Source organism: Nanorana parkeri, unplaced genomic scaffold, assembly GCF_000935625.1.
Source record: "Nanorana parkeri isolate BGI_ZX_2015 unplaced genomic scaffold, ASM93562v1 scaffold1627, whole genome shotgun sequence".
NCBI classification, from domain to species: Eukaryota; Metazoa; Chordata; class Amphibia; order Anura; family Dicroglossidae; genus Nanorana; species Nanorana parkeri.
In genome coordinates this window covers 236,960-263,798 of record NW_017307895.1, presented here as the reverse complement: position 1 = coordinate 263,798, position 26,839 = coordinate 236,960, and the positions used below count along the sequence as shown (strand labels likewise).

Sequence of the window (26,839 nt, the reverse complement as noted above, 5' to 3'; positions counted from 1 at the left end):
CAAATTGTTTTTACATTTTATTATGTGCCTCAATACGACAGACTGGTGGGGAAAATATTGTTCTTCTAGATGCATTCATACAGGAAGCCAGATCAATTCTGGCTGCAGTAATTAATTTTTGGTATATTTTGTACAGACAAGCAAATGCAGTGTTGAAAATAGGTGCCTGGACAGAACTGAACAAAATAAAGACACTTCTACTGATGCGAGTTAGGAAAAATACCAAATACATACTGAAGCTTGTCTTGTGGGTTGGCTTTACGGCGACCACTCTGAACTTGCGCTGGGTCTAGAAGAGAATGCTCCCAGATAGAGTTTGCTCCATTACTGGCCAATGTGTGCACCATCTGCAGAAGCCAAAATAAGCCATAGTAAGAACATTTGAAAGAACAGTTTCTAAGAATTACATTACAAAAAAAAAGTTTAAAGGACCAGCATTACAAAAATTATTGTATTTGACAGATGCATTTGGTTAACAATTTAAAATGCATCTATAACCCCCAAATTTTGTTTTGTTTTGGATAGAATGGGGAAGGTTAGAACTCCTTTCAGGTTTTACTACTATCCCTGGGTGAGATTTCCCCTCACTTTCTGTTCTGGGAATAAAAAGTTTTATCAGACAGGTAGTGAAGACATCAGCAAAACCTGACAGGAGTCCTTCTCCACTCAATCCAAAACTAAAAAAAAAAAAAAAAATGTGGCCATAAATACACTTTACTATGCCTAACATACATTATTACTTGGGTAACTGGGTATAAAAGCTGAACTCCAGGTGCTAAACCTATTGTTTCAATATACAGTATGCCCCCCAATAGCCACAAATTATATAAATCAGGGATGCACAGAATATAATCCTGATGCCCATCACGATACCGGAACTTCTGGTAACAGGAAGCCGGTCGGCGAGTCATTAAATGCTCCTCACCAATCAAAAACGTGAGCGGTGTGTAATGACACGCTGCCCCGCTTCCTTAATGGGACTTCTGGTATTCGGTATCGGCGAGTACCGAAAAACTGGTATCTGTGCATCCCTATCCACTTGTGCACCAAATGCCTTTGATATTTTGTTGAAAGGTAGGACTGACATCATTGTGTTGCATACATAGCCTGTGCAGAGAGCGGAGCTGTGGCAGGTCCACCCACTACAGGCTGCCAAACGAAAACTAAAGCAGGGAACAGATACAAAACCAGTCATCCTGCCCAAGAAGAGAGAGCAGTAGTGACCGGGCGCAACTTTAAAGCATTTCTTGCCCATTATTACACATGTATCAAGCTTCAGGCGTTTTTATTTTGGCCAATGGAAAGCGGTTTTTGAGGAGGAGATGAGCTCTCCAGGTGTAAATATGCACGCTAAAACTAAAACAGATGTTTCTATTGAACTCGAAGGTGACAAAAAAAAATCCATAAAAACCTTCATGTACCTTTTTGAGATTATGAATGACACAGAAGAGATTTGAACAGCCACTATAGAAAATAATGGAATTGTGATTTTGAGTGTTGTAGGGAAATGAGCCAAAACATGCAACAAAAGGCTCAGATGTGAATGGGGGATAAAGCTCTGGAGAAAAAGGACAATTGTGGCACTGAAAGAGTTAATGGGAAGAAGCAATAGAAGAACAAATGGAAAAGGAGACAACAGAAAGAAAAGAAGGGAGTATGCATCTCGCTTACCAAGGACTAGCCGCCCACTCCCAGCCACCAACATATTTTCAAAATTGGAACCAACGCTCAGCTTTTGTTAGACAACTGTTAAATGTTTCAACTTCATACATTTTAAAAAAGAATGACAAACACATATACTGTATAAAATACCATCATATACACAAAATAAATTAGAAACACTTGAGCATGAGCACAGATGTACTTCCATATGGCACACAAGATTGTGGGACCATGTGATTGGAAAGGAACAAAAAACAGCAGTTTTGAAATTTGTCCTTGAAATAAAAAATATATAAACATTAAAAGAAATAAACATCTTATTAACTTTTTGCCCGGCTACATATTAATTTTATTCAGGTTTTGGATCTGATCTCTTCATAACTGGCCCGAGCACGAGTTGCCCAGTTTGTACTGTGGATAGTTAGCTGCTGGATTTGAAACAGCCAGGATTATACATGACCAGAGTCTTATTGGTGGCTAGGATTATACATGACCAGAGTCTTATTGGTGGCCAGGATTATACATGACCAGAGTCTTATTGGTGGCTAGGATTATGCATGACCAGAGTCTTATTGGTGGCCAGGATTATACATGACCAGAGTCTTATTGGTGGCCAGGATTATACATGACCAGAGTCTTATTGGTGGCCAGGTTAATACATGACCAGAGTCTTCTTGGTGGCCAGGATTATACATGACCAGCGTCTTATTGGTGGCCAGGATTATACATGACCAGAGTCTTATTGGTGGCCAGGATTATACATGACCAGAGTCCTATTGGTGGCCAGGATTATACATGACCAGAGTCTTATTGGTGGCCGGGATTATAAAAGACCAGAGTCTTATTGATGGCCAGGATAATACATGACCAGAGTCTTATTGATGGCCAGGATAATACATGACCCGAGTCTTATTGGTGGCCGGGATTATAAAAAGACCAGAGTCTTTTTGGTGTGTGTTTGTTGCACTGGTACCCATTCTATCCAAAATTGTGTGTGTGACAACAATGAGGTACGATGAACCCCAAACTGAGTAAAGGGTGGGGGTGGTCATAGTGAACAGTGGCACCTTTATTTTTCCAAAAATTCATAATTCAGCAAACAAATCTTGTGATCGAACCGGTAAGCTTCAGATATAAGGCAGGCTATAATAAATCCTTATAACATTTTCTTAGCGGTATCATAAATTCTAGTGGGATAGCTTGAGCCAGGTAAGGGAATCTAAATCCAGTTTACCAACCTTCTTATAAGCCTGTTGTAAATAGTTAATGGCTATCATAGCAGCACTTGGTGGAGGCTGAAAAAGCAGGGACTGTTATATGGCCCCATAATAAAGCCATTTACAGCAAATACACATTTGAGTCTGTTTCCTTAACCTGAAGCTGTCCTTTTCACACAACCAGCTCTCAAAATACAGTTATCCTGCTCCATAAATCCTGATCTTATAGAAGTACATTAGTAGCAAGCATCCACCCAAACATATGAGAATTAGAATAATTTTAAGACCAAACAACCCTATATTACTAGGTGCTGGAGGAGGATTACACATTCAATTTCTGAAAGAGAATCAGCTTCAAAACCATATCATGTTTCATGTCTATTTAACTGGGATTTTGTGCTATGCAATGATGTAGGTTATTAGTCAGACTGTAAAACTGCATCATTTGGGAATATGGATACACATAGAAAGAAACTATCATAATAACATTTTGACAGCCCCTCAGTCCCCTCTTTAGGCCCTTTGATTGGTCATGTAATTCCTATAAAAGCCCTCCTCGGGGACCAGAAAAGTTGGTTGCATCTGCAACCTAGGAGCACTGCATTTTCCACTGAAACTACACATGAATGCTAAGAGTCAGCTCTGAGGGACAGATTCAGACTAAAGCTGGCCATACACCTATAGATTATCTGCACATTTCATACAGTCAGATGGAAAAAGTCCAACAGATTCCTCCATCTACGCTAAACTATGTGGATGGAGGAATCTCCCACTGGACTTGAATTCTACAATAGATACTGTGAATGGTGCATTTTTTCTATTAAAACACATAGTGGCAGCTATTGTATGTGAAAAGGGTTAACTGCAAAGTTAACCAACCCAAGTGACAATAATGCTGAGCACACACCTTACAACCACCGCAAGACTTTTGTCTTGCGATGGTTGTACGGTAATTAAAAAAACGTACGATCTGCCTATCTTGGACAGGCAGATCGTGCTTGCGATGACCGCAAGCCCACCCCGCTGAGGGGCGGGCTTCTGATGACTGCAATGCTGAACGGGCAGTGTGCGCTTGCGCACATCGGCCCGTGCGGCATTTATCTTACGAACATGCCACACACCCGCCGACAATCGTACGATTCTCGGCGGGTTTTCGAACATGTTCCACACGGGATTTCCCGCGATTATCGTACGATTATCGCAAGGTGTACGGGCACCTTAACACTCAGTCTGTTAGCCTTAGATTGTTGTTCTGTGAGCTGGAAAATCTCTGTGCAGGGTAAACCTGAAAGTGCCATTGTCACAGTCTGCACAGATTATTCCTCAGTCACATGACAAAGATACTGAGGTTACAAGAGTAGAACCTTTCAAGGTATATACACACACACCTATGGATTTTGGACATTATGGGATGAAAGAGACATCCATTCATTCTGTTGTCTCAAGCACCCATATTCCTTTGCAAGTGTATATTTGTGCAGTATGGGACTACTTATATGTGGCACTGGTAGGCCTGTTTCTATTGACCTCTAGAATAATACAAAGAAAAATATGGTAGCCTATTGCGATGGTTCAGCAGCTTTAGGACAAGCACAATGGTAAATTAAAGTCCAACTTCAACCAATTTGTTTTCTTGCTTTTAGGGTAGAGTGGGGAAGAGATAACATTTCTGTCAGGGGTTTATACAAACTTAGCAGAGGTTATAACCCTTGCTAACGCTTTCCAAAACTAAATAAAACACGTTAGCCGGAGCTGAGCTTTAATGGCAGGGCTGGACAACTCCCAGGAGCCAGGTAGCCAAAGCTCCATAAAAATGTCATCTGGTGCCAAATTTTTGAGGTTTACTGTAGTTATTGTCAATAGAGCTGGCTCCTAAAAAAAAGATCCTGCTGGGTCCTGGATTTGACAGGCTGGCTCCTAAATGCCATAATAATTTATCTACCACCGCTCTAAAGTGTTTATCCAACCAAACTTTTATTTTTCTCTTCTCTTTGGATAGAGTAGGGTAGCATTATAATCTCTGTTAGGTAGGGTTGCACAGATACCAAGTACAGTACTCGGTACAAGTGCGAGTACAAGTACCGATACTTTTGAGCTCCAAGACTAGACTAGAGAAAAATGTAAAAATTAGGAGGCAGCTGTCATTTGTAAGGAGCACACGGAGCTCCTGGGATTTGTACATCTCTGTTTTAATGTACGATTTTGTTTTTATAAATAAAGTGATGCACCGATACCAGTTTTGCGAGTACGAGTACTGGTACTTGCCCAAGTACTTACAAGTACGAGTACTGATACATTTTTGTTTATGGCCATGTGACAGTTTTTCTAAAACAATATTGATGTACCGATACTTTTGAGCTCCAAGACTAGACTAGAGAAAAATGTAAAAATTAGGAGGCAGCTGTCATTTGTAAGGAGCACACGGAGCTCCTGGGATTTGTACATCTCTGTTTTAATGTACGATTTTGTTTTTATAAATAAAGTGATGCACCGATACCAGTTTTGCGAGTACGAGTACTGGTACTTGCCCAAGTACTTACAAGTACGAGTACTGATACATTTTTGTTTATGGCCATGTGACAGTTTTTCTAAAACAATATTGACTAATGATTTCAGGACAGTGGTGGAGTGCCAAAGCCAGGTCGAAGCTGCAACCGCTGCAACCCTGGTAGTTCTCATGAAAATGGCAAGTATCTGCACTGGTACTCGAAAAGTATCTGTGCATCACTACTGTTAAGTTTTACTTCCATCAGGGCCTTTGTTGAAGCAATTTCCCCTCCAATACTGTCCCAGTGACGGTTTCATAAAGAAGGAAGTGAGAGAAAATCTGCAGCAGCAGATTGCCATACACCTTACAACCATCGCACGACTTTTGGTGTGCGATAGTGGCAGGGCGAATAAAATTTCGTACGACCTGCCCATCATGGACAGGCAGATCGTACTTGCGATCATCACAAGTCCTCTCCGTTGAGGGAAGGGCTTGCAGATGATTGCAATGGTGAGCGGGCAGTGCGCCCTTGCGCACCTCGGGTCGTGAGGCTTTCGTGAAGCGATCGTGCTACCAACCCGCTGAAAATCGTTCAATTTTTGGCGGGTTTTCTAGCGTGCTCGTTATACGAAAATCGCACGACCGTACCGTTAATGCGGTCGCACGCTGCCCATCAACCTTACGATTATCGTACGATCGCGGGATCACCCGCAATTATCGTACGTTAATCGTCAGGTGTAGGGGGCAGCTCTAAGGTGCCCATATTCCGCGATCATATGATAATCGGCAGGTGTATGGAAGACGTGCGACTATTTCTACTGTACGGTCGCACGTCTTTTGTCTAACGAGCATGTTTGAAAACCCGGCGAGAATCCTATGATTGTTGGCGGGTTTGTGGCGTGCTCGTAAGACAAATGCCGAAAGGGCCGGTGTGCGCAAGCGCACACTGCCCGTTCAGCATTGCAGTCATTGGAGGACCGCCCCTCAGCGGGGCAGGCTTTCCATGACCGCATGTACGATCTGCCTGTCCAAGATGGGCAGATCGTACGTTTTTTTAAATTACCTTACAACCATTGCGATGGTTGTAAGGTGTATGGCCAGCTTTAGAGACAGAAAAATTAAAACAAACAGGTGCAACTACTTTCCAGACCCGCTGTGCAACCACTCCCTGCTGCAAAACTGCTGATCTATGCATTCAGAGTAAGTTTGGATGAAGGAACTAAAAGCAACACAGAGGAGGCTTATATCCCCTCACGTCATATTGATATAATTTTTTCAATACTGCATTAAGAAACCCATACATCAAGATCACAGAAGGTTTTACAGGAAAGTCATTTGGAAATCGGTTCTTTATGGGCTGCTCTGCAGATTTGTCCTCATTACAACAAACTGGACCTTTGCCAGCGTATTAATACTCCTAAGGAAATAAAATGGGTTTTTAGAGCAAAACATGTGCTTTGCTGCAATATGCATGTAGAATTTAACAATGGCTTTTGTCTTGTTGATGTTTCCTTGAAATATACAGCACACACCCCAGCATATAGAGAACTTTGCTTTTTCTCGCACACACACCCAAATCTGTATGTGTTCCAGCTGGACAGACAATGAAAGCATCTGATGAATAATTGATCCCCCGCAGCACAGATATGACTTTCTAACCATGTATCCTACATGTGCAATATAAAGTACTAAAATCAAAATGAATCACAAACTGTAAGGATTCTTTTTTCCTGTGTTTTTCTAAAATGTAGTTTATCATAACTGATACATTACCCCACCGCATTACTGGCCAGGGATACAATACTGGCCAGGGATAAGGCAATTTCTGTTTAGATATATGTGTGTAGCATTAGTGAGCAAAAGGGTGCACTAACATGCTATGTTGACTGATGCTTCATTGCAAAAAATAATTCAATATATAGTGTTATCTATGAGCAACACTTTAGTTCAACTTTCTGGATCGAAACTGTTACAACCCTGTGTGTTGGTGGACCCCAGATAGTACAAAGTCATGGTTAAAGGGTATATAAGGTGGAGGGAGGTAAGACATGCCTATGTACCTACATACTTCAGACATTTTCAAGGATATGTCTTTACTTCTCTAATGCAGTGTTGTTCTACATAGATAGACAATAATACTGAATACTTCTCCTCATGCATATAGACAGACATTGGGGTTGATGGCGCTTGAATTTAGAGCTGCAACAACTATTCGATTTAGTTCTGCACCCCATTCCACCATCATACCCATCCTCTGCACCCCATTCCACCATCATACCCATCCTCTGCACCCCATTCCACCATCATACCCATCCTCTGCACCCCATTCCACCATCATACCCATCCTCTGCACCCCATTCCACCATCATACCCATCCTCTGCACCCCAACCCACCATCATACCCGTCCTCATAACCACTAAATACAAAGTAATCATTTTTACCAGGCTTGTGTCTTACCGTCATCAATCTGACTGATAAAGCAGCAAACAATGAAATCTCCCATTGGGAGCTTAATACTTTTTTCTTTCTAATAATGACATGCCATGACATGCTGAGGAGGCAAGTGACCACTTACAAGAGCTGGAATTAACATTTCTCCATGTGGTCCTGGGCTATACTGCATTAATAAAGGACCTTTATTAATCAATTAAAATACAGAAGCACTCAGCTGAATCCTTTAGAAAAGCGGCGACATAGAAATGTATAGGTATTGTGGGACACTTACATGTTCCAACACACAAGTACATTCCAGCTAGAATGCTGTGGCACTCTTTGCAAGGGTAAATAAACGTGAGGGCTAGAAACACAAAGCGCACAGCTCACCCCTGTCATGCATCCTTGGAAGCTAACCCTTTCTGGAGTGATTGTCTCAAAAACGGCAGAACCAGCACACAATTCTCTTCCAAAGAAAAATCAAACTTTATTCCACATGCATCTGTACAAAAAACAACCCCTGACACGTTTCGGCCTTACTCAGCCTTAGTCATAGCTGGTTGTGAACTAACACCAACCCCACTAAAATAGCACGCCACGTAGGGTGGGGAGAATCACATAGGAGCACCTGCATCTATCAAACAATCCATGTAATCACATTAAAACAAAAGAGGAGAAAAGTCGAATGCACACTTCAAAAATATGGGGAAGCATCACCAAACTCAGAGACTATATTGTAAAATCCATAGTAACAGTGGGATCATGAACATCAAAATATTACATGACAATCACAAATTGTTTAAAAAATAAAACTAGTGACCCACTGATGGTTTAGACTCTGTAGAATCTAGGTTTCCAACCAATCAATTCACAGGGCCTCACACGGCAACAGATTTCTGAGCACATCTCCTCCTCTAGGAATAGGAAGAATCCCCCCCCTCCCCGCCAAAAAAAAATACCCTAGTCCCTGTTCGTGTGTTGTAAAGTAGCCACCACTCCAAGATCACTCCTGCGATGGACTAAAATCTCAAGGTTAGTGATCTAGTTTGTATTGAGATTGTAGTCCATCACGGGAGCGAGCTTGGAGCGGTGGCTACTTCACAACACACACACACAGGGACAAAGGGGAACAAAAGTAGCCACCCTCCAGAAGGAAGGAAAGTGTCGGCACCAATTCAGAGATGATTTGAGGATCTACAGCCGAGTGATACACAAATAAGATACATAGGTTAATAGGTAAGTCACTTGAATGCATTTTCAAGATTTAACTCTTGAGTTTAGTGTCACTTTATGCTTATAGCATGGCTGAAGAATTGCTTCCAGATTAATATAAAGAGCTACAATGGGAAACAGTTTATTATCTCTGAAATGGTGTTTCCTGTAGAATCCCACCATACCATATCAGATGACTATGGCAATGGGTACTGATGTACTGTTGTGATTTGCACCCTAAATAAAATATTTTAGCAAATTGGTACATATATATCTGGATAATAGCCCATATGGATCTGTGGATGAAGAACATCTAGGTGTGTTTACCTGGTGTCACTCCAACCACATGTGATAACCATGATAAGTAGAGGTGCACCGAAATGGAAATTTTAAAACCGAAATTAAAAAAAAATGTCAGGCCGAAACCGAAATTGTTTTTTATTTTTTAAATTTTTTTAAATTGATATTTCCCTTTTAAAATAGAAAAAGAGATTGAGAACACAGAGTCCTCAATCTCTTTTTCTGTGTCCCCTGTTATCAATGAACAGGAATCCTCTATACTGAGTGTTGCTGTTCATTGATAATTTGAGAATATTGTTTGTTTACTAGAACTACAATTATGAATGAATCGGGGTGATGTAGAGGTGATGTAGAGCACTTCCCATTCATTCATAATTGAGGATATAGTTAACATACCATATCCTCAATTATGTACACAAACTCAGCGATCACTGATCACTGAGTGTGTGTACCTTGCTTTTCTCTCTGACACGCTGTCACAGGAGGCTGATCGTGCGTTGTAGAGAGGAGAGCCCAGCCTCCTGTGACAGCGCCGTCTCCGCCCCCACACCGCTCTGCCGGACTGTGATAGGAGGCTTAGCGGTGTGGGAGGAGAGACGCCGGCCGCTCACAGCGCTCTCGTCCTGCAGCGCTCGGCCGGCTGTCACTTTCTTTTCCCCGCGCTGGAACAGCGCACAGCGGGGAGAAAAGAAACCAGGGATGCGGCAATGTATCGGCCGAAATATGGCTCTTTCGGCATTATGCCAAAAGTGAAATTTTCGGCCGATATGTTTCGGCGCCGATATATCGGTGCATCCCTAATGATAAGCACTGCTTGCATTAAATACCAACCGATCTCTATGGAGAAACACCTTTTACTGTTCCTGTCAAAAAGGTGAAGTTGACATTTTCTGTGTGAACACTGCTCCATCTTTGCATATCACAGCTGAGAAATTCTAAACCAGCTAAAAGGATCTGATCTATACTATGCAAACCTTCCATGCTGTCCTATCACGTCAGCATAATATAGAGGAGTGGGAGGGCAGAGACATAAAATATGTCAGGTGCAGCTCAGCAAATTATATGCTCTTGCATGGCAAGGAGAGTAAAGAAAGAAAAGGGGAAAGAGACAAACGATGCATAGTTAAAATAGCTGACATACCCATGTGAACAGTGTACCTGCCAAAATATGTGTGAGCCTGTTCAGCCACTCTTGTTAAACTGAATTGCCAGGAAGTACATACCACATTGTGTGTCATTTACCTGGTCAATGGACTATGAAAAGAGAACATTACAGTACGGAGCTATTCTCCTGTACGTTGCCTAAACACCTCCCTCTCCAGCTCCAAGTGCCTGGCACCATATCCAATACTATTGGCAGCAATGTAAAATATAGGAAACATTTTTCATTTATATACAGCTGAACAACATATTATATACAGCTTTAAACAGAAATCGTCCTCAGGCTACTGAATCATCCACGTGGGATCACTTTCCCAAATATTTTTCGGACTGGGGATGAAGATTTAATTTGCAACAGCAATGCCACCCGTCGATGGAATCTGATAAGGAGATGATGCTATATAACATCATTTTATCTCTGTGACCGGGCAGGCAAATAGACTGAACACGTAACTAGTTATAGGAAGTTTACAGAGGTCGCACTCTAAAGTGCTGTAGACCGTGAAGCATTGTAAATGATGCAGGTTATTTTTCATTTGCATGAATGACATTTAATTCATAAATATTCATTGCAGTGCATTGCTATGTGGCTGCAGTGGAAAAAAAGTGCTGTGTGGCCTGCACTGCAGTGGCATGAACTGAACGGGACATAAGAACATTTGCCTTGTCTATGGGGTTTATTTATAAAAGATACCTTTAAGCAGCACTAGCAACTCTACATGGCATTGACGAATACAGAAAATTCCTATACGTATCCACCCCATCTAGAGGCGCTACTGAGGTGCAAATGGTGGTGGAAGATATATAAATGACCCCTTATGTGTTGGAGCGTTGTTAGACAGGGCTGCCCAGCACCGCTCAATGCATATGGTCTGAACGGGCCCCAAGATCCACCCAAAAAACACTGCCCAAAATAATGGAAACTAAAAAGATATAAAAACACCTGCTGAGGTCCTAGAACAAGAATATCTTCTTCACACATTCATAACGAAACACTTACACTAACAAAATGGTAGAACATAAAAAATTCGGTTAGGCCGAGTTTACACCTCCTAAACGTAGGTGTTTGTTTTTGGTTTTTTTTTTTATTCCTATTGGATGTTTTCTATTGTAATTGCTTGCAACTGGGTACGCTGTTGTGGCGCGACCCTATTTATTGCAATGATCGCATTTGATAAGCGGCACAGCATACGGTCTATTTTTTTGCTGCACCACAACACAAAGCTTTGCACCTGCGACAATGTATACAGCACTGTTCGGCTGCAGTGCTGACAATGCAGCAGGTGACAACGGGGCAGTAAAACCACAGATCAACTGCCTGGTTTTACCGCCCCATTGCGCCCATGTGAATAAGGGCTAAGTCTGTGCTGGAGATCCCATGCTGTTAAGCACTCAGCCAGCAACATTTAAAGTAGTACTCTGGACAAAAAAGTTTTTAACCCTACCCTGTTTCCCCGAAAATAAGACCTACCCCAAAAATAAGACCTAGTACTATTTTTGGGAATTGTTAAAATATAAGACCTACCCCAAAAATAAGACCTAGTTGTGACCATTCCCAGGGCCGGTGGTGGCCTAAGGGGGAACTTGAAGAGCCGCAGGAGATAATTAGCGGTGCCAACGAAGCCAGCGCTAGGGGAAGCAAGGCGGTACCGGAGGGAGCAGGGCCGCATAAGCCGAACCCTCCTCTATAGCGCCGGCTCCTGTCACAGGCGGAGTGATACCAAATGCACTCTGCCTGTGAGGAATCGATAGTGAAAGTGCGCTTCGCTCAGTCTGGAGAGCGATTGGTTACCAAATTGCTCTTACCCCTGATTGCCCAGATCACCCTATTTTTGTACATGAATAAATGTGGATTGTTGTACATTAACAAAAAATAACACCTACCCCGAAAATAAGACCTAGTGTGTTTTTTTGAGCCCAAAAAAATATAAGACAGTGTCTTATTTTCGGGGAAACACGGTAATAGTAGGTGCTATTAAAAAAAAGTTATACTCATCTGATCCTTCGAGGCACCTGGCTCTTAAGGTGGTCATACACCTTACGATTATCGGACAACGCTTTTCGTCAGATGATGAAACCGTCGTACGATTGTCGTACGGTGGCCCCATTACGGCTAATCGCAAGGTTCAATTAGCCGTAAGAAAAGCACCTGGACGAATTGCGGTAATCAACCGCACGTATTTGTTTGCGCATGAGCAGTGTAGCTCGTACGATTTTTGATGTACGGAAACGTCACTAACCTTGAAATAATCGTACAATCGACCAAAGTTTTCAAACATGCTTGAAAGTCAAAAGTCGTACGATTGTACACTGCCCATACACCTTGCGATTATCAGACGAAAACACGATCGCGTACGATAATCGTAAGGTGTATGGGCACCTTAAGACCGGTCCTTCCAGCCTCTCCCCCATTCCCCTGCAGCGATCTACGGATCCTTGACTCATCACATTCTATACGCAGTGTATAGGAAGTGAGGACGCCATGGTAGGAGAGAGGCTTCAGGGACCGGAGTAGCAGCCAGCCAGCTACGTGGCTTGGGTGAGTATAACTTTTATTTCTTTTTTTTTAGCACCTAGACAAAAATGAGCTCTTAACCCTTGCAGTAGAGGGGTAGCCCCACTGCAAAAGGTTAAGAACCTGTTTGCCCAGAGTTCTGCTTTAAAGCACTAGTATAACTATAAACTTCTAGACTGATCACTGAACCTGTCTCCTTTCTGTCCTTTAGAAAGTAACAAAAGAGGCAAGGGCGTCCATAAAACCATTTACACAAGCTATTCTTTCCTTAAGTATAATCTGTAGCCAACTATGCAGCTGGAGTAAGCACTGCTCTCTTCCTGATCTAGGTTTCACTGAGAATTAAACATTAGCGTTTACTATAAAATTTGAAGTCAAGGTTATAAAAACTCCTGTAGCTGATCTTGCATACAAGAGAGATTACAACCATTTATAAAATAACGTAGCGTTTTATTAGATAAATCACATATAGTATACAAACCAGTACTGACCCCCAACTAAATGAGGTCTCTGCGACACGGCAGCCAATACATCTTGCCACACAGATTACAGGGGCACGTGATCATTGTGCACGATTGCACAATGCCATACCTTTTCAGAGACTAGTACAGGTCACTGCAACCAGTGTAAAAAAACTTGGGCTGGCTGTCATTTCTTACAAAGACTTTAATTAGTTCCAGGTCAATAGCAACAGTCCTTAGTGACTGGAATAGAAAAATAAAAGAATAAAGCGGGGTGGACTCATGCAGGGTGCTCAGAGGTAGCGATACAGGTAAACAAAGATTCTGCCCCTTTGTAACTACAAGTTCCAGCACGAAAAACCCAGAAACATATATTGCGGATATAAAAAGTCAGACAGAAACAGGCGATGAATGCTGGGACTTGGGGGGCATTTATACCTGAAGCATAGGGGCTGGGATTGCTGCTTTTTCCGGCACAGGCCCAATAAAGAAACAAGACAACTTGCGATGGTCTAATTAAAAAAAAAAAAGGTAAAAACAGTACAATGAGCCGAGATCGGCACATCAGCATTGTGTCCGTCATTACACATCAGCAGCCATGTGTTCAGAGTGACTGGCTAGTGTGAACAGGCCCTTATAGTTTCACACCAGTTGAAGATCTACTGTTGCCCATCTCTGCAGTCAGGATGTAGTGAAAAGCAGCCTTTTAAAAGGAAGAAACCATCGACAATTGTCTTATATATATTGTTATTTATGAATCTTTCCTGCTGAGAGGAAGGGAAAGGATGCAGAAATGAGAGGGAAGTAAAGCTAATATTTTTCCAAACATTCCTGGATAACAAATCAGCAACACCCAAACCCTGCTAACACCTATTTGGTAATAGAACGCTGCCCTCATTGTTGCATAAACCTAAAGCTGAACTCTATGATAAGCAAACATTGTCTAAATCAGGGGTAGACAAATCAACATTTAAAAGCCAGTCTGACCAATCCAGAGGCTGGCAGGATTTTTGCTAGGTGTCAGCTACATTGACAACAACTAGAAAAAACCTAAACAGTTAGCGCCAACTGTAAATTTTAAGGAGCATTGGCGACCTGGCTCCTGGGATTTGTCCAGCGTTGGTCTAAAACCAGGAGGCATGTGTATTCTTACTCGAACCTTGATATGCACAAAGCATTTCTTCCAGATCTATGTGAAAATTTGCCTTTGTGCAAGAGCTTCCTATAATAAAGACCAGTCACTGCTGCTCTTTCTCCTTGTACAAGGTGAGTGGTCTTGCATCCGCCCCCCTCCTGTAGTTCTCTGCAGGCACCCTGTAGTGGGTGGGGCTTACTGGTTGCCCGTCCCCTCCAGCTCTGCTCTCTGTACAGGCTCTGTGCAGCCCAATGATGACATCACTGCTGCTTTAACAAGGTAGTATCCGAGTTTGAAAAGGCATTTGTTGCACACAAAGTAGATTTATATCCTTTAAGGCTATTGAAGAATATATTCCTAAGGGAAAGCGGTTATGCCCTGAGTTTAGGTTTAAGCAGTATTCTTAATTACCAGCACACACTTTCATTCAGGAATATGGAAAAATGTAAACAAAGTTCTAACAGCTTTACACCCCATTTTCCCCAGGCAATCGTGAACTATGGCTATACCAGGTACGTATTAGCATGGTTCAATTCTACAAGAAACAAAAACTAATCTTTCAATTTTACACACCTGTAATAGGGATGATGGCCATGCACTGTGTCGGAGGTGTTTCACGATTGAGATGTGTCGGCCCAAACTTCTGTGTACGCTACAGCATTCATCACATATCAGCACCCCGCGGTTAATGGAAGCCCAGCCAGGATCTGTGCAAGGGAAGAAAAGAAATCATTAAAAGAAATGCATTAGAAAAACAAGGTTACTAGGTTTACTCTGCAAAGTTGTGTTAAGCTGTGAGTCTGGTGGACTACACGCATGTTATTTACCTGTAAACACCTTCCTTGTGTAGACATTCAAAAGCTGTAGGCAGAGCCTATATCTCGATGGCTGTCCTGGAAGATGACTGGGGAAACTGCTGCTGGGTGCCATATTGAATGTGAGATCAGCAGCCCCAGTGGTCTCATTTTAGTGATATTCTATGTCAGGGATGGACTTTAAATTCTTATAACTCACTACACAAGGTGAGATATTCTAGGCCAGGGGTAGGCAACTCTAACCCTGTGCTTAAACTACAAATCCCAACATACTTCTTCCTCTGGGAGTCATGCCTGTAACTGTCAGTGTTGCAATGCCTCATGGGACTTGTACTATGCACCCTCATACACTGCTAAGAGTTCTGACAGCAGCACACAGATGGTGTACAGCTTCGGACACAGACATGATGGATCCAGGTCCATACACCGTCTGTGTGCGGCTGTGAAAACTCAGAGCTGTGGGAAGCAATGTGTGAGGGTGCACAGCTCCTGTGTCTAGATAGAGTTACAGCTGCATCAGAAACTGGCCCTCCACACTGTACAGGGCAACACACCCTGTGTGAATGAGGACTAAAAAGGTAGCAATTATTATACTATTAAAAAAGATACATTTTAGGCCTGAATGGTTCAATAGCTATAGTACAGGCAGTCCCCGAGTTACATACGACTCCTACTTACAAACGGGGCTATTACTCTACAGCAGGGGTAGTTGTAACTCTACCGTGCTCGTGTCGATGAGGAGTGCCCGCCTTTTTGGGTCTGGTTCGTAGTACTGTACGTACATTACAGGAAGCTGTTAGATGTGCAGACGAGGGATGCCCACCACTTCTTCCGGGTCACTGAGGTTTTTACTGCTGTCTGTATCCTCATTATAAAAATTTAATCTCGCTTCCTGTCCTTGAGACAACAGGAAGTGAAAGGAAATCCACCCCTAGGAAGGGAAATTCACTGCGTTAAGAGTGATCATGGGAAAAAGGTGTCTCCACTGAAGCTTTAATCACCAATCCTTGTTTCCGTGACAACCCAAAATTTTCAAAATCCAATTGTCACAGGGGCAGAAAGTGAGGTGAAAAAACAGGGGCACACACAGCAAAACAAACTTTACAGGGGGTAAACCCTTCCAAATGCTATCCAAAACAAACAAAACATTTTTGAGCTGGAGTTACACTTAAAAAATGTACCTGTTCCAACTTGCATACAAATTCAACAAACCTACAGTCCCTATCTTGCTCGTAACCCGGGGACTGCCTGTAGTATGTTAAGTAGTATGTAGTACCGTGTTTCCCCGAAAGTAAGACCTACCCCGAAAGTAAGACCTAGCGCTATCTTAGCCTCAGCTCCCGCCCACACGCCCGCCGGCCGCAGCTCACGCACGCACGATGGAAGCGACATGTCATCCGCCGACACCGGGACCGGCAACAGCACGCCGCCTTCCGGAACCTCGTCCAGTCCTCCCCCAGCCAGGTAAGACATCCCCCTAAAATAAGACCTAGTGTCTTATTTCATGCAAAAAAAAAAATAAGACAGTGTCTTATTTTCGGGGAAACACGGTAGTAGTTATGTCCTTTGTTGTTGTGTCTGGCCTACATGCCTTAGGTAAGGCATACCTAGAAAATCATAGCCAGGCGGTTTATCTATTATGTCACATTACACAAGTGCAACACACACAAAAGGTATGCAGCTGCTGTGTCGAAAGAAAAGGAACAGCCCGACATCCAGTTCTAGCCATTTACCAGGAAAAGAATTGCTTCGCTGGTAATAAAATGCAGAGTGATCCCCACATATTACATAAACGAGATGCCAAAGACAAAGATGGATGCCTGGAAGACTAAACAAACAGACGATAAAACAGCAGCTTAATGAGAAAGAATTGCAGTGGTGCGATTCTGAGTGACCGGCGCAAGAGAAGCTTAGCGTCTATTAAAGACAACATTTCAATAGCTCACTGAACCTCTGGCCACGTGTTGGATTTTGACAGGGGGAATAATAAAAAAAAAAAAAAGTCCGATGATAGGACCGAAAATAGCCCAGCGTGCCTGATGTCATTACATTATTAAAATGTACCATTCCAGGAATAAACAGATACAAGCCAGGACGGCACATTTTTATTTCAGAGCCGCCAACATTTCCCCTCATAAAACGAAATGACACATACGCTCCAGAGGAGACAAATTGAAATGGCCAGCAACGGTTCCTGCACATCTATTCCGCAAATGAATTGTGAAGCAGATGAGCGGCTGCCTTTGGGGTGTCAATTGTCCCTTCGACTATACACAGTGAAATAGTTCAAATTATTTCCAGAAAGATATCCTCTGTCAATGTCATTAGAACTAGCATGAGGGGACACTCTCCACCATCGGATCTATTCTGTAAATAAATGAACAATGGTGCAGCCAATGTACAGTAATCTATAGAAGCCAGGTTTACCTACCTAAGTCTATGAATAGCCATTTAAAACAATTGTTTGGGATAGAGTAGAGAATGGTGAAAACTAGGGATGCACTGATACCGATACTAGAATCAGTGCCGATACCGAGTATTTGGGCGAGTACTCGTAGTCCACACCTCTACGACACATTACAAAAATAATCGGCAGAAGATGGGGTGGTGGTGGGAGATCATTGCCAAACTGTACCAGGATTTCCACCATGAATAGGGTGCAGAAAGAAAAATGTGGAAGACGGAAGTGACAATGGTCTAATTTGCATTTTGAGGTTAAAAAACAAAATGCACCTGAACGCGTCAAAACGCATGCGATGCATGCAGTTATGGTGTGCCTGTTGTCGCTGGAATAGGAGTCCCCACTGAATGATCTCCCCTTATCTCATGTTCACATGACAATTAACGTGGGACTTAAGTACAAAAAACTGCTAGGAGATTGTTTGGCATGCCATCCCCTCACTTTAAGGGTTAAGAGCTCGCTTTGTGTAGGGAGCTAAAACCACAAAGTTATACTCGCCCGCTCTTACACCGCTGCCTGTCTCCTCCCCCCGCTCAAGCGATGTAATGTCCCTTGGCATCCTTGGCAGATGGTTCACATGACCTTAGACCGCTGGAGCAGAGGCTGAAGGGACCGGTCTAAGTGTCCAATCACAGGCTGGGGGCAGGTCCAAGACGACCTGGGCTCAGAAGAAGGGAGTTGAATAATGCTGGTCATCAGACTGAGGACATCTAGTGGCAGAAAAAAAGTACTGCAGAGGAAATCTCTGGATTGAAAGTAAACATTGCAGCAAAGGCAAGATTTTATCTTTTAATGAGCTGTCCCATTTATATCTTGTTATTTTTTGGCTGCTTACGCACAAGATACCAGAAGGAGACTGCACTGAGAGTACAACATGTGGTGTATTCCCCCTTTTCACATGTGAAGAGGCATTGTCTTCCAGAAATATAGCTGTGAGATACGTCTTGTATACCATACCCAACACAAAGCATGCATTCATTAAAAGCCAGCACTAGCTCCAGGTCAAGAAAATGCATGAAGCATGTTCTTCAGCTGCCGCTCACACAGATGCATGCTTGTGTACATGTACATAATGACACATTCACATATAATGGAGTCATTTTTCTGTAACCTCAGGTTGACCTGCCCTTCCCTCCGACTTAATCAAGTCCCAGCAAGAGGCAGAAATCCTCCTATAAAGCAAGAGATAGTGTCGGCTTTATAGAAGAGTGCGCAGTCAGCTGTCATTGACGCACTCCCACCACAGCAAGGGCCAAGTAAGCACTTTCCTGGTACAGAAAACTGGAAGGAGTTCTCATCTGACAAGCAGGATACTGCTGGAAACAAATGGACTGCTATTTGATTGCATTGTGAGAGCAGCTTATCCAGGACTGAACACTCGTGAAAATATTGAAAACATGTATAAAAACAGCTTCATATGTGGAGTGGGAGTCAAGAATTGGCATTCACTGAGCTCCATCTGTAAGCAAGCCAGTTCACCTCAACAATGTAACAACTGGGGATTAAGAAAAGGCCACAGGACCCACTGGCTACAAATAGCTTTATTAGCAACAAAACATAAAAAAGACTTGTGGCTAAAAAAAACTCCTTGAAAAGAAAACTTCCCATTGTGTATGTACAGTAAATGACAACACTGCCGTCCAACACAATCCACTCACATGTATCAATCACCTACACGGGTACCGCAACCCTCACTGCTATCAAAGGAAGATAAAAATGCCTCTAGTTACAGCAAACTAACCAGAGTGTAGAACAGGGAAAGCATATAAGTGTCCGCCCATCACTGCGTCATGCGCAATGCTGACTGCAAAAAGCATTTTCTTTTAATGTTGTTACATCCTGGAAGATATTGGATATCAGCTAAATTTACGTATAGCAGGGGAAGGCATCCTTGGCACTGCAACTGCTTGGGATTTAGAAAGAATCTGAGGCCCCTCTGACTAGAAGTAGTGGCTGACAGCGTCTTGCAATGCAATAATGACACTTGTAGTTCCACAGTGCCAACGATCATGTAGTGCCAAGGTTGCCTTCCGCCGAAACATAGCAATGAAAGGAAAGTCTGCACTGCATTATGGGAACTCAAGATTATTAAAAGTAAAAAACAGCGGCTAAATGGTTAGTAGTTCTGCCTTGCAGCACTGTGGGTTCCAGGTTCAAGTCCTAGTCAGGACACTATCTGCATGGTGTGGTGCATGCATATTTTCTCTGTGCTTGTGTGGGTTTCCTCCAGGTACTCCGTTTTCCTCCCACACTCCAAAGACATGCTGGAAGGTTAATTGACTCCTGTCTAAATTGGTCCTATTATGCATGTGAGATAGGGACCGCAAGCTCCTCAAGATGATTTAAATGGGAACTATGTAAAGTGCTCTGTAAATTGTTGGCGCTATATAAATACCTGTAATAAATAAATGAACCATTCCAATGACTAAATGACTGCACAGCAGGCCTGAATCCGCTCGTCCTCTCGTCACCGGAGCCAGACGAGTGAGTAGCTTTAGAGACTCAAGGGACGCCCGACCGCGTATATAGGAGCAGCAGTCACTGCCATTGCTGGTCCCGAGATCTGCTGTGCCCGATGCGGCCGGGACCGGCATGGCTGCTCTGTGACAGGAGATCAAAAGGGAGATCGGTACACGATTTCCCTCTGTGCTCCTCTTCAGTCCCCGAATGCAGGAAATGATGTCTATTACATCACTTCCGCATTCTGCTGTCACTCTCCAGCTTCAGAAGCTGGGGAGAAGCTGGTGAAGCAGATCTCGTCTTCATCAGCTTCTCTGGGGGTCCCTAGGTGGCAATAGGGGTCTTGGAAACCCCTGATGTCTCCATAAAGAGGACCTGTAATGTAAATTGGCTATCACATAAGGGGCTTCTTAGCACCCCATCTGATAGCAATAAAGTTGTGTAAAAAAAAAAAAAAGTAATAAAAAAATTAAAGCATAAAAAAGTCCCCCGCCCCCCACATACACATGTAAACATGCGTCGGGTGCGCCTATGTGCGAAAACGACAATTGTGCCTATTGTGCCGCACATGTTACATATCACTGTGAACGTCGGAGTGAGAACAGTAATTTTAGTCCCATTAATCACTGATAACACTAAACTGCTGAGCAGTAAAAGCGCTTAAAGCGTCGACTATGGCCATGTGGTCGTTTTTTGCGATTTTGCACTCTTTGGGGTTTAATAAGGAGTTGCGCTAATATTACGCAACGTAAAAATTTTCAACTACCACCATTTTATTCTATAGGGTCTCGGCATTCAGAAAATATATAACGTTGGGGGGTTTTACGTCATTTTAAGGCCTAAAATGTGGAATATAACATGGGTGCAAAAAATGAAAAAAGGGCCTCAGTCATGAAGGGGTTAATAGCAATTTTAGTCGTAGCTGTCCCATATAAAGTACAGCATGTGTTTACAATTAAAATTTCATAACTTACAATTATTCTCATTGAACATGGATTGTACTGGTTACACTGAAAAACAAAATGACTTGTTATTTTGTTTTTGTCACCCATCATTCCAAACTACAACTCCCAGCATGAACTGACTGGCAGGTGCACCTGGAGAGCTGCCTGCAAATCCTAAGTAGCCGCAAGTCAGCTCTCTGTCTGCACGGTGTATTTTTCGTGTCATATTGACAGAATTACCCCTAGGCAAGTTAGTAGTTTTGAGTTTACTTGCAGATGACTGTTTTGCTAGCACACCTTTAATATTGAGCATCACACATTTTAATAAAAGTCCGTGGCATGCTGCCACAAGCTGTGAAATCAATGTAAAAACCCTTCCGCCAGGAAGCGGACTCTAATTGCATGCTATAGAAAGCGATGTGTGCTGTGCTTTCCATAATCAATTATGCGTAATGGTGGTATGAACTATTTTAGTTCTGCATCTGAGGATCTATAAAAAAAATAAAAAATATCTGAATTGCTGTTGATTGCATTTTTTTACACGTGATCATGTAGGGAGTTTTCTAACAGACAAAGTTACAAAACAATATTCTAGGCTAAAAACAAATGACATTTTTACCGACAGCATTTATTCCCACCGACAGCAGCAAAAAAAAAAAAAGAAGTGCAACTCAACCTTTCTTCCAACACCTATCCCCAGCCTAGTCCTGGTGTACAGGAGGTGACAGGAAGTTAATATAATGGAAGATTTCATGTAATTGAAGTAGCAGTATTTATAGGGTAACATCCTGGTATTCCCACATTATGTTTTCAGACTGAAGTGCAGATCAGCTGGATGTGCCCATGACTGTATAAGAATACTAATGTCCATGCAGGGTATGCCGTCCTGTAAATGGTCACACATGCTCTGACATAGACAGTACCGGCCATGCCAGCATGCTAGAGCCATCATATCAAATTGAGTGCAACTGCCAGTACATCCCTATGACAGGACACGGCTGCACCGTACAGGTCCGGGTGCACGCACGTGGGACACATACTGTCTACATCTACGCCGTATGGATGTGCACACCCATGTGAATGAGGCCAAAATGTGCCATTATAATTCTAACCCAAGATTCACCAACAGATTAGGTCTATAAAACAGTCCAATCAGCAACAAAAATTGTCTGTACATGGAAGCACATAAAACACATAGAGGGGAATGTATCAAAGGGAGTTTGCATGTTCCCCCTGTGCTTGCGTAGGTTTCCTCCGGGTACTCCGGTTTCCTCCCACACTCCAAAGACATGCTGGTACGTTAATTGGCTCCTGTCTAAACTGGCCCTCCTATATATGCATGTGAGATAGGGACCTTAGATTATAAGATCCTGGAGGGTAGGGACTGATGTGAATGTGCACTATGTAAAGTGCTGTGTAAATTGTCGGCGCTATATAAATACCTGTAATAAATAATAATAATAATAAAGAGTAAACAAAATCAGGAGCCGATTTGCACTGCAACAAACCAGCTTCTCTGTCTCATTTTCAAATTTTACCCGAGCAAGCTGAAGAGAGATGCTGATTGGTTGCCATGGGCAACTGCTCCAGATTTTGTCTGCTCCAGTTTTGATAAACTCCCCCCACAGTCAATATAGGAGGTTAAAGGTTATATAAACCCCAACATTGCTGCTTTTTGGTCTGTTAAATATATTATTGAAATTCCTTTTTTATTTCTGTTCAAAAATACACATTGATCCTGCAAGAAATTGTGTCAGCCAATAACTCATCACTTACATCAGGGGTAGGCACCTCAGGCCCTCCAGCTGTTGTGGAACTAGAAGTCCCATGAGCCATTGCAAGACTCTTGACAGCCACAGGCATAACTCCCAGAGGCAGATGCATGGTGGGATTTGTAGTGAAAGCACAGCTTGTGTGGCAGAAGTCGCCCACCTCTTACTTACATCGTTCGCAGCTATCTCTGACTACAGAAAAACCACCTTCTACGTTCTAGAGAATAGGATAGGAGTACTGAAGTCTTGTCCTAGAATGACAATACTTCTCCATAGTTTGTAGATTTGTGCCCTATGCTGCTTTTCCTGTGGCTGGAGGACGTCAATGTGTCCAACCTCTCCCATTATATCTAGGAGCACTTTCTTCACCTATGTGTATCATTACAACGTTATACCTTGCGATACAAATCTCCTGACAAACTTCAGCGTCATGAACAGACCGCGTAAGAGTCACACACACTAACCAAATCCAACAGGTACCGCTGATGTAATCATTGTATAGCTGGATTTTCCATTCCCCCCCCCGATTGGTATCAAAGCACATATGAATAGGAAGTAGGAGCCTTTTCCTTCCTATACACATTGGAAAATTATAACCATTTCTGAGCCTACTGTGAGTAAGCAAACTAAGCGGATCTAAACCCAAGACCAAAAATCAAATATATTGCAGTTTATTGGTCCGGAAATGTATCTATTTTTTTTAATTAAAAGGAGAACTATGGGGTTCAGTCTTTTCCCCATAGTTCTCCTTAGGGTAACGGGGAGGACACAAACTAGCATCCTCCCGTCACCCTAAGCTCATTATACCACGACCTGCTGCTTGCGGTATACCGAGACGCCGCAGCCGGAGCGGATCCCGACGTAGAAGATGGGATCCGCCCAGCTGCGTGACTGACAGCTGGCTCTGCCTATCTAGAGGCAGATCCAGCTGTACCCACCCCCTCCCCCGTCCGTTCCGCCAGTCAGCGCTGGCGGATCGGAGCGGGGAATCTAGCCCCTCCCCTGTCACGGCAGAGAGCCGTGACAGGATCGAGAGGTGAGCGAAAAACTAGCATACCCAAAATTGGCCATAGGCGACACTTTAAAAGCTTTTTCCGCTCATCAGTTTAGTGTTATCAGTATGTGTTCGCTCACCTCCTGATCTACTGAGCCGACCTGTGACAGTCTCATTGTCACAGGTCGGCTAGAACTATGAGGTGAGTGAAAAGCACTCACCTCATAGTTCTCCTTTAACTGCTTGTTTTGGTCTAGGGAGGAAAGAACGTTATACTCCCCCCAATCCTCCGAGCTGGCCGGCTGTCACAATGCTCCCTCCAGCCTGTCTTCTCCTATACTCCAGTGATGGTGTGTTCCTCGGCATCCTCACATCCTATACACTGTATTCGACATGGTGACTCAGGGACCATAGACCTCTGCAGCAGAGGGGGAGAGAGGCTCCAGGGACCAGTCTCAAGCCAGCCCCAAGGTACGGGTGAGTAAAACATTATTTCTCTCCCTAGACCAAAACGAACACTTAACCCTTAAGAAAAAGTTTCCCCAGAATACTTCTTTAAATGTGGCGGGTGAATGCAATTATTTTGTCAAGCTTTTAGACTGGTGATCCTGCCAGTAACATACTTTAGGGGTATCTTATCCATATAGGGGTTTCTTAGCCCCCTCTGTGATAGCAATAAATTTAAGTGGGAAAAAAAAAAAAAATAGGAAAAAATTGTCAAGTTTCCCAAAAATTTTTTTTACGTTACACATAAATAAAAATGTATTCATTTTTTTTTTTTAAAGTCCCCACCCCTACATACACGCATGTAAACATGCGTCAGGTGCGCATACCTGCGAAAGCGATGATTGCGCCCATAACGCCGCACATGTTACATATCGCCGCGAACGTCGCAGTGAGAGCATTTTAGGGCCATCAATCACTGATAACACTAAACTGATGAGCGGAAAAAGCTTTTAAAGTGTCGCCTATGGCCAATTTTGGGTATGCTAGTTTTTTTGCGATTTCGCGAGTGCGTGCAATTTTTAAGCTTGACATGTTTGGTGTCTATTTACCCGACGTGACCCAGTCTTTTATATTTTACCAAAAAAGTGGGTAATATTAGTTGTTTTATAACATCTTTCCCAAAAATTTTCAGTAATTTCTCCTGAATATAGTAAAAAATAAAACCCGTAGTGGTGATTAAATACCACCAAAAGAAAGCTCTATCTGTCCCCCAAAAAAATGGTATAAAATTAATTTCAGTACAGCGCTGCATGACGGAATAAATGTCAGTCAAAGTACCGCAGCGCTGAATACTGAAAAATGGCCTGGATGGGATGGGGGTCTTCAAGCGGTTAATACAGGCCTCTTAATAATTTGTTGATGCAGAGTACTTGACTTCTGGGATTCGTCCATTTCTGGTGTTGCAAAGAACACATCAGGATAGCTATATTAGAAAGTCCATTGTAAAATCAATAGAAGTGCTTCTACTGCCATATTCTAAATGTTGAAAAAAGCAGCTCACATACAGTATATTCAACCACAGAGGTCATGCAGGGAAATAATCGTTATTGTCGTTTTATCTCCTTTTTACAATCTTTGTTTTACAAAGAAAAATATAGTACACAACAAAGAGTACAATGGATTCACTAAAGCGACAGCACAAAAGACCACCTTGCTTCGAGGCATCATACGTCTTAAAGGGTTATTAAACCCTTGCATGTTTTTGCATATATCTAGTGCTAGCAAGCACTAGATATATGCAAAAAAAACCTTTTAAAAAGGGTTTAAAAACTTACTTGTGTCTTCACCGCGCGCTCCGTCCGAACATCTGAAGAGTCTCGGGCGGCCACAAAGGATCTTGGGGCGGGCGCATGCGCAGTTCAGATGTTTGGCCGGAAGACGAGGAGAGACACAAGGTAAGTCTGTGGAGCAGCGTGCACCCGCACAGACTCCGTGATACATGAGGGAAGAGCAGGACAGAGGAGTCAGCGCTGGATCAGAGACCCGCACTAGCGCTGGAGAGAAGGCTGAAAAGGACAGGAAAGAAGAAGATGATCGGATTAAGAGGCATCATTGAAGGTAAGTCCCTACAGCAGGATTGGGAAGGGGGGGAAAAAAAGTTTGACTTTAACGTAACCTTGGAATAAGCAGTGTGATAAGGGAGGAGTCACTGCTCTGAGGACTCCTTAAAGGGAAACTAAAGCCAAATGTTATATTATCATGGTGGATAGAGTTTAGAGAGATAAGAACCCCGATCATGTCTTTATTGCTGTCTGTGTACCCGTCAGGGAGATTCACCCTCTCCATTTGTCCTGGTGACTGTTATCAGTGAAGAGCAGAAATAGATCGTAAAGCTTCCGGGGACACTAGTTCTGGGGACCCTGCTGACTTTACTCTCACTTCCAGTTGTGGGTATCAGACAGGAAGTGAAGGGAAATCTCCCCAAAAACACACAGATGGTTAAAAAAAAAAAAGCTGACGGGTTATAAACCTCGTTTACTCGATCCAAAAGTAAATAATTAAAAAAAAAAAGTTTTGGATTCTGTTCTACTTTAACCAGTTGACATCCGCGGTGTTAAACCCCCTTCCCATCCAGGCCATTTTTCAGTATTCAGCGCTGCGGTACTTTAACTGACATTTATTCCGTCATGCAGCGCTGTACTGAAATGAATTTTATACCCTTTTTTGGGGACAGATAGAGCTTTCTTTTGGTGGTATTTATTCACCACTGGGGGTTTTATTTTTTTATATATTAAGGAAAAATTACCGAAATTTAAAAAAAAAAAACAGTTTCCCCTATATTAAATGATAAAACATTTATTA

The 26,839-nt window shown here is 42.8% G+C and overlaps 1 protein-coding gene across 5 annotated transcripts in view; it reads right to left on the bottom strand.

Annotated features, from left to right (window-relative positions):
• Window positions 1-26,839, bottom strand: part of GIT1 (GIT ArfGAP 1) — a 144,139-nt gene that overhangs the window by 77,585 nt on the left and 39,715 nt on the right. For all 5 annotated transcript variants that reach the window (XM_018570906.1, XM_018570910.1, XM_018570908.1 and 2 more), the window contains exons 2-3: window positions 15,159-15,292; window positions 235-347 (exon numbers count right to left, since the gene is read on the bottom strand). In XM_018570906.1, coding sequence (XP_018426408.1) covers window positions 235-347; window positions 15,159-15,292 — 247 coding nt within the window. The remainder of the gene's footprint in view (window positions 1-234; window positions 348-15,158; window positions 15,293-26,839) is intronic.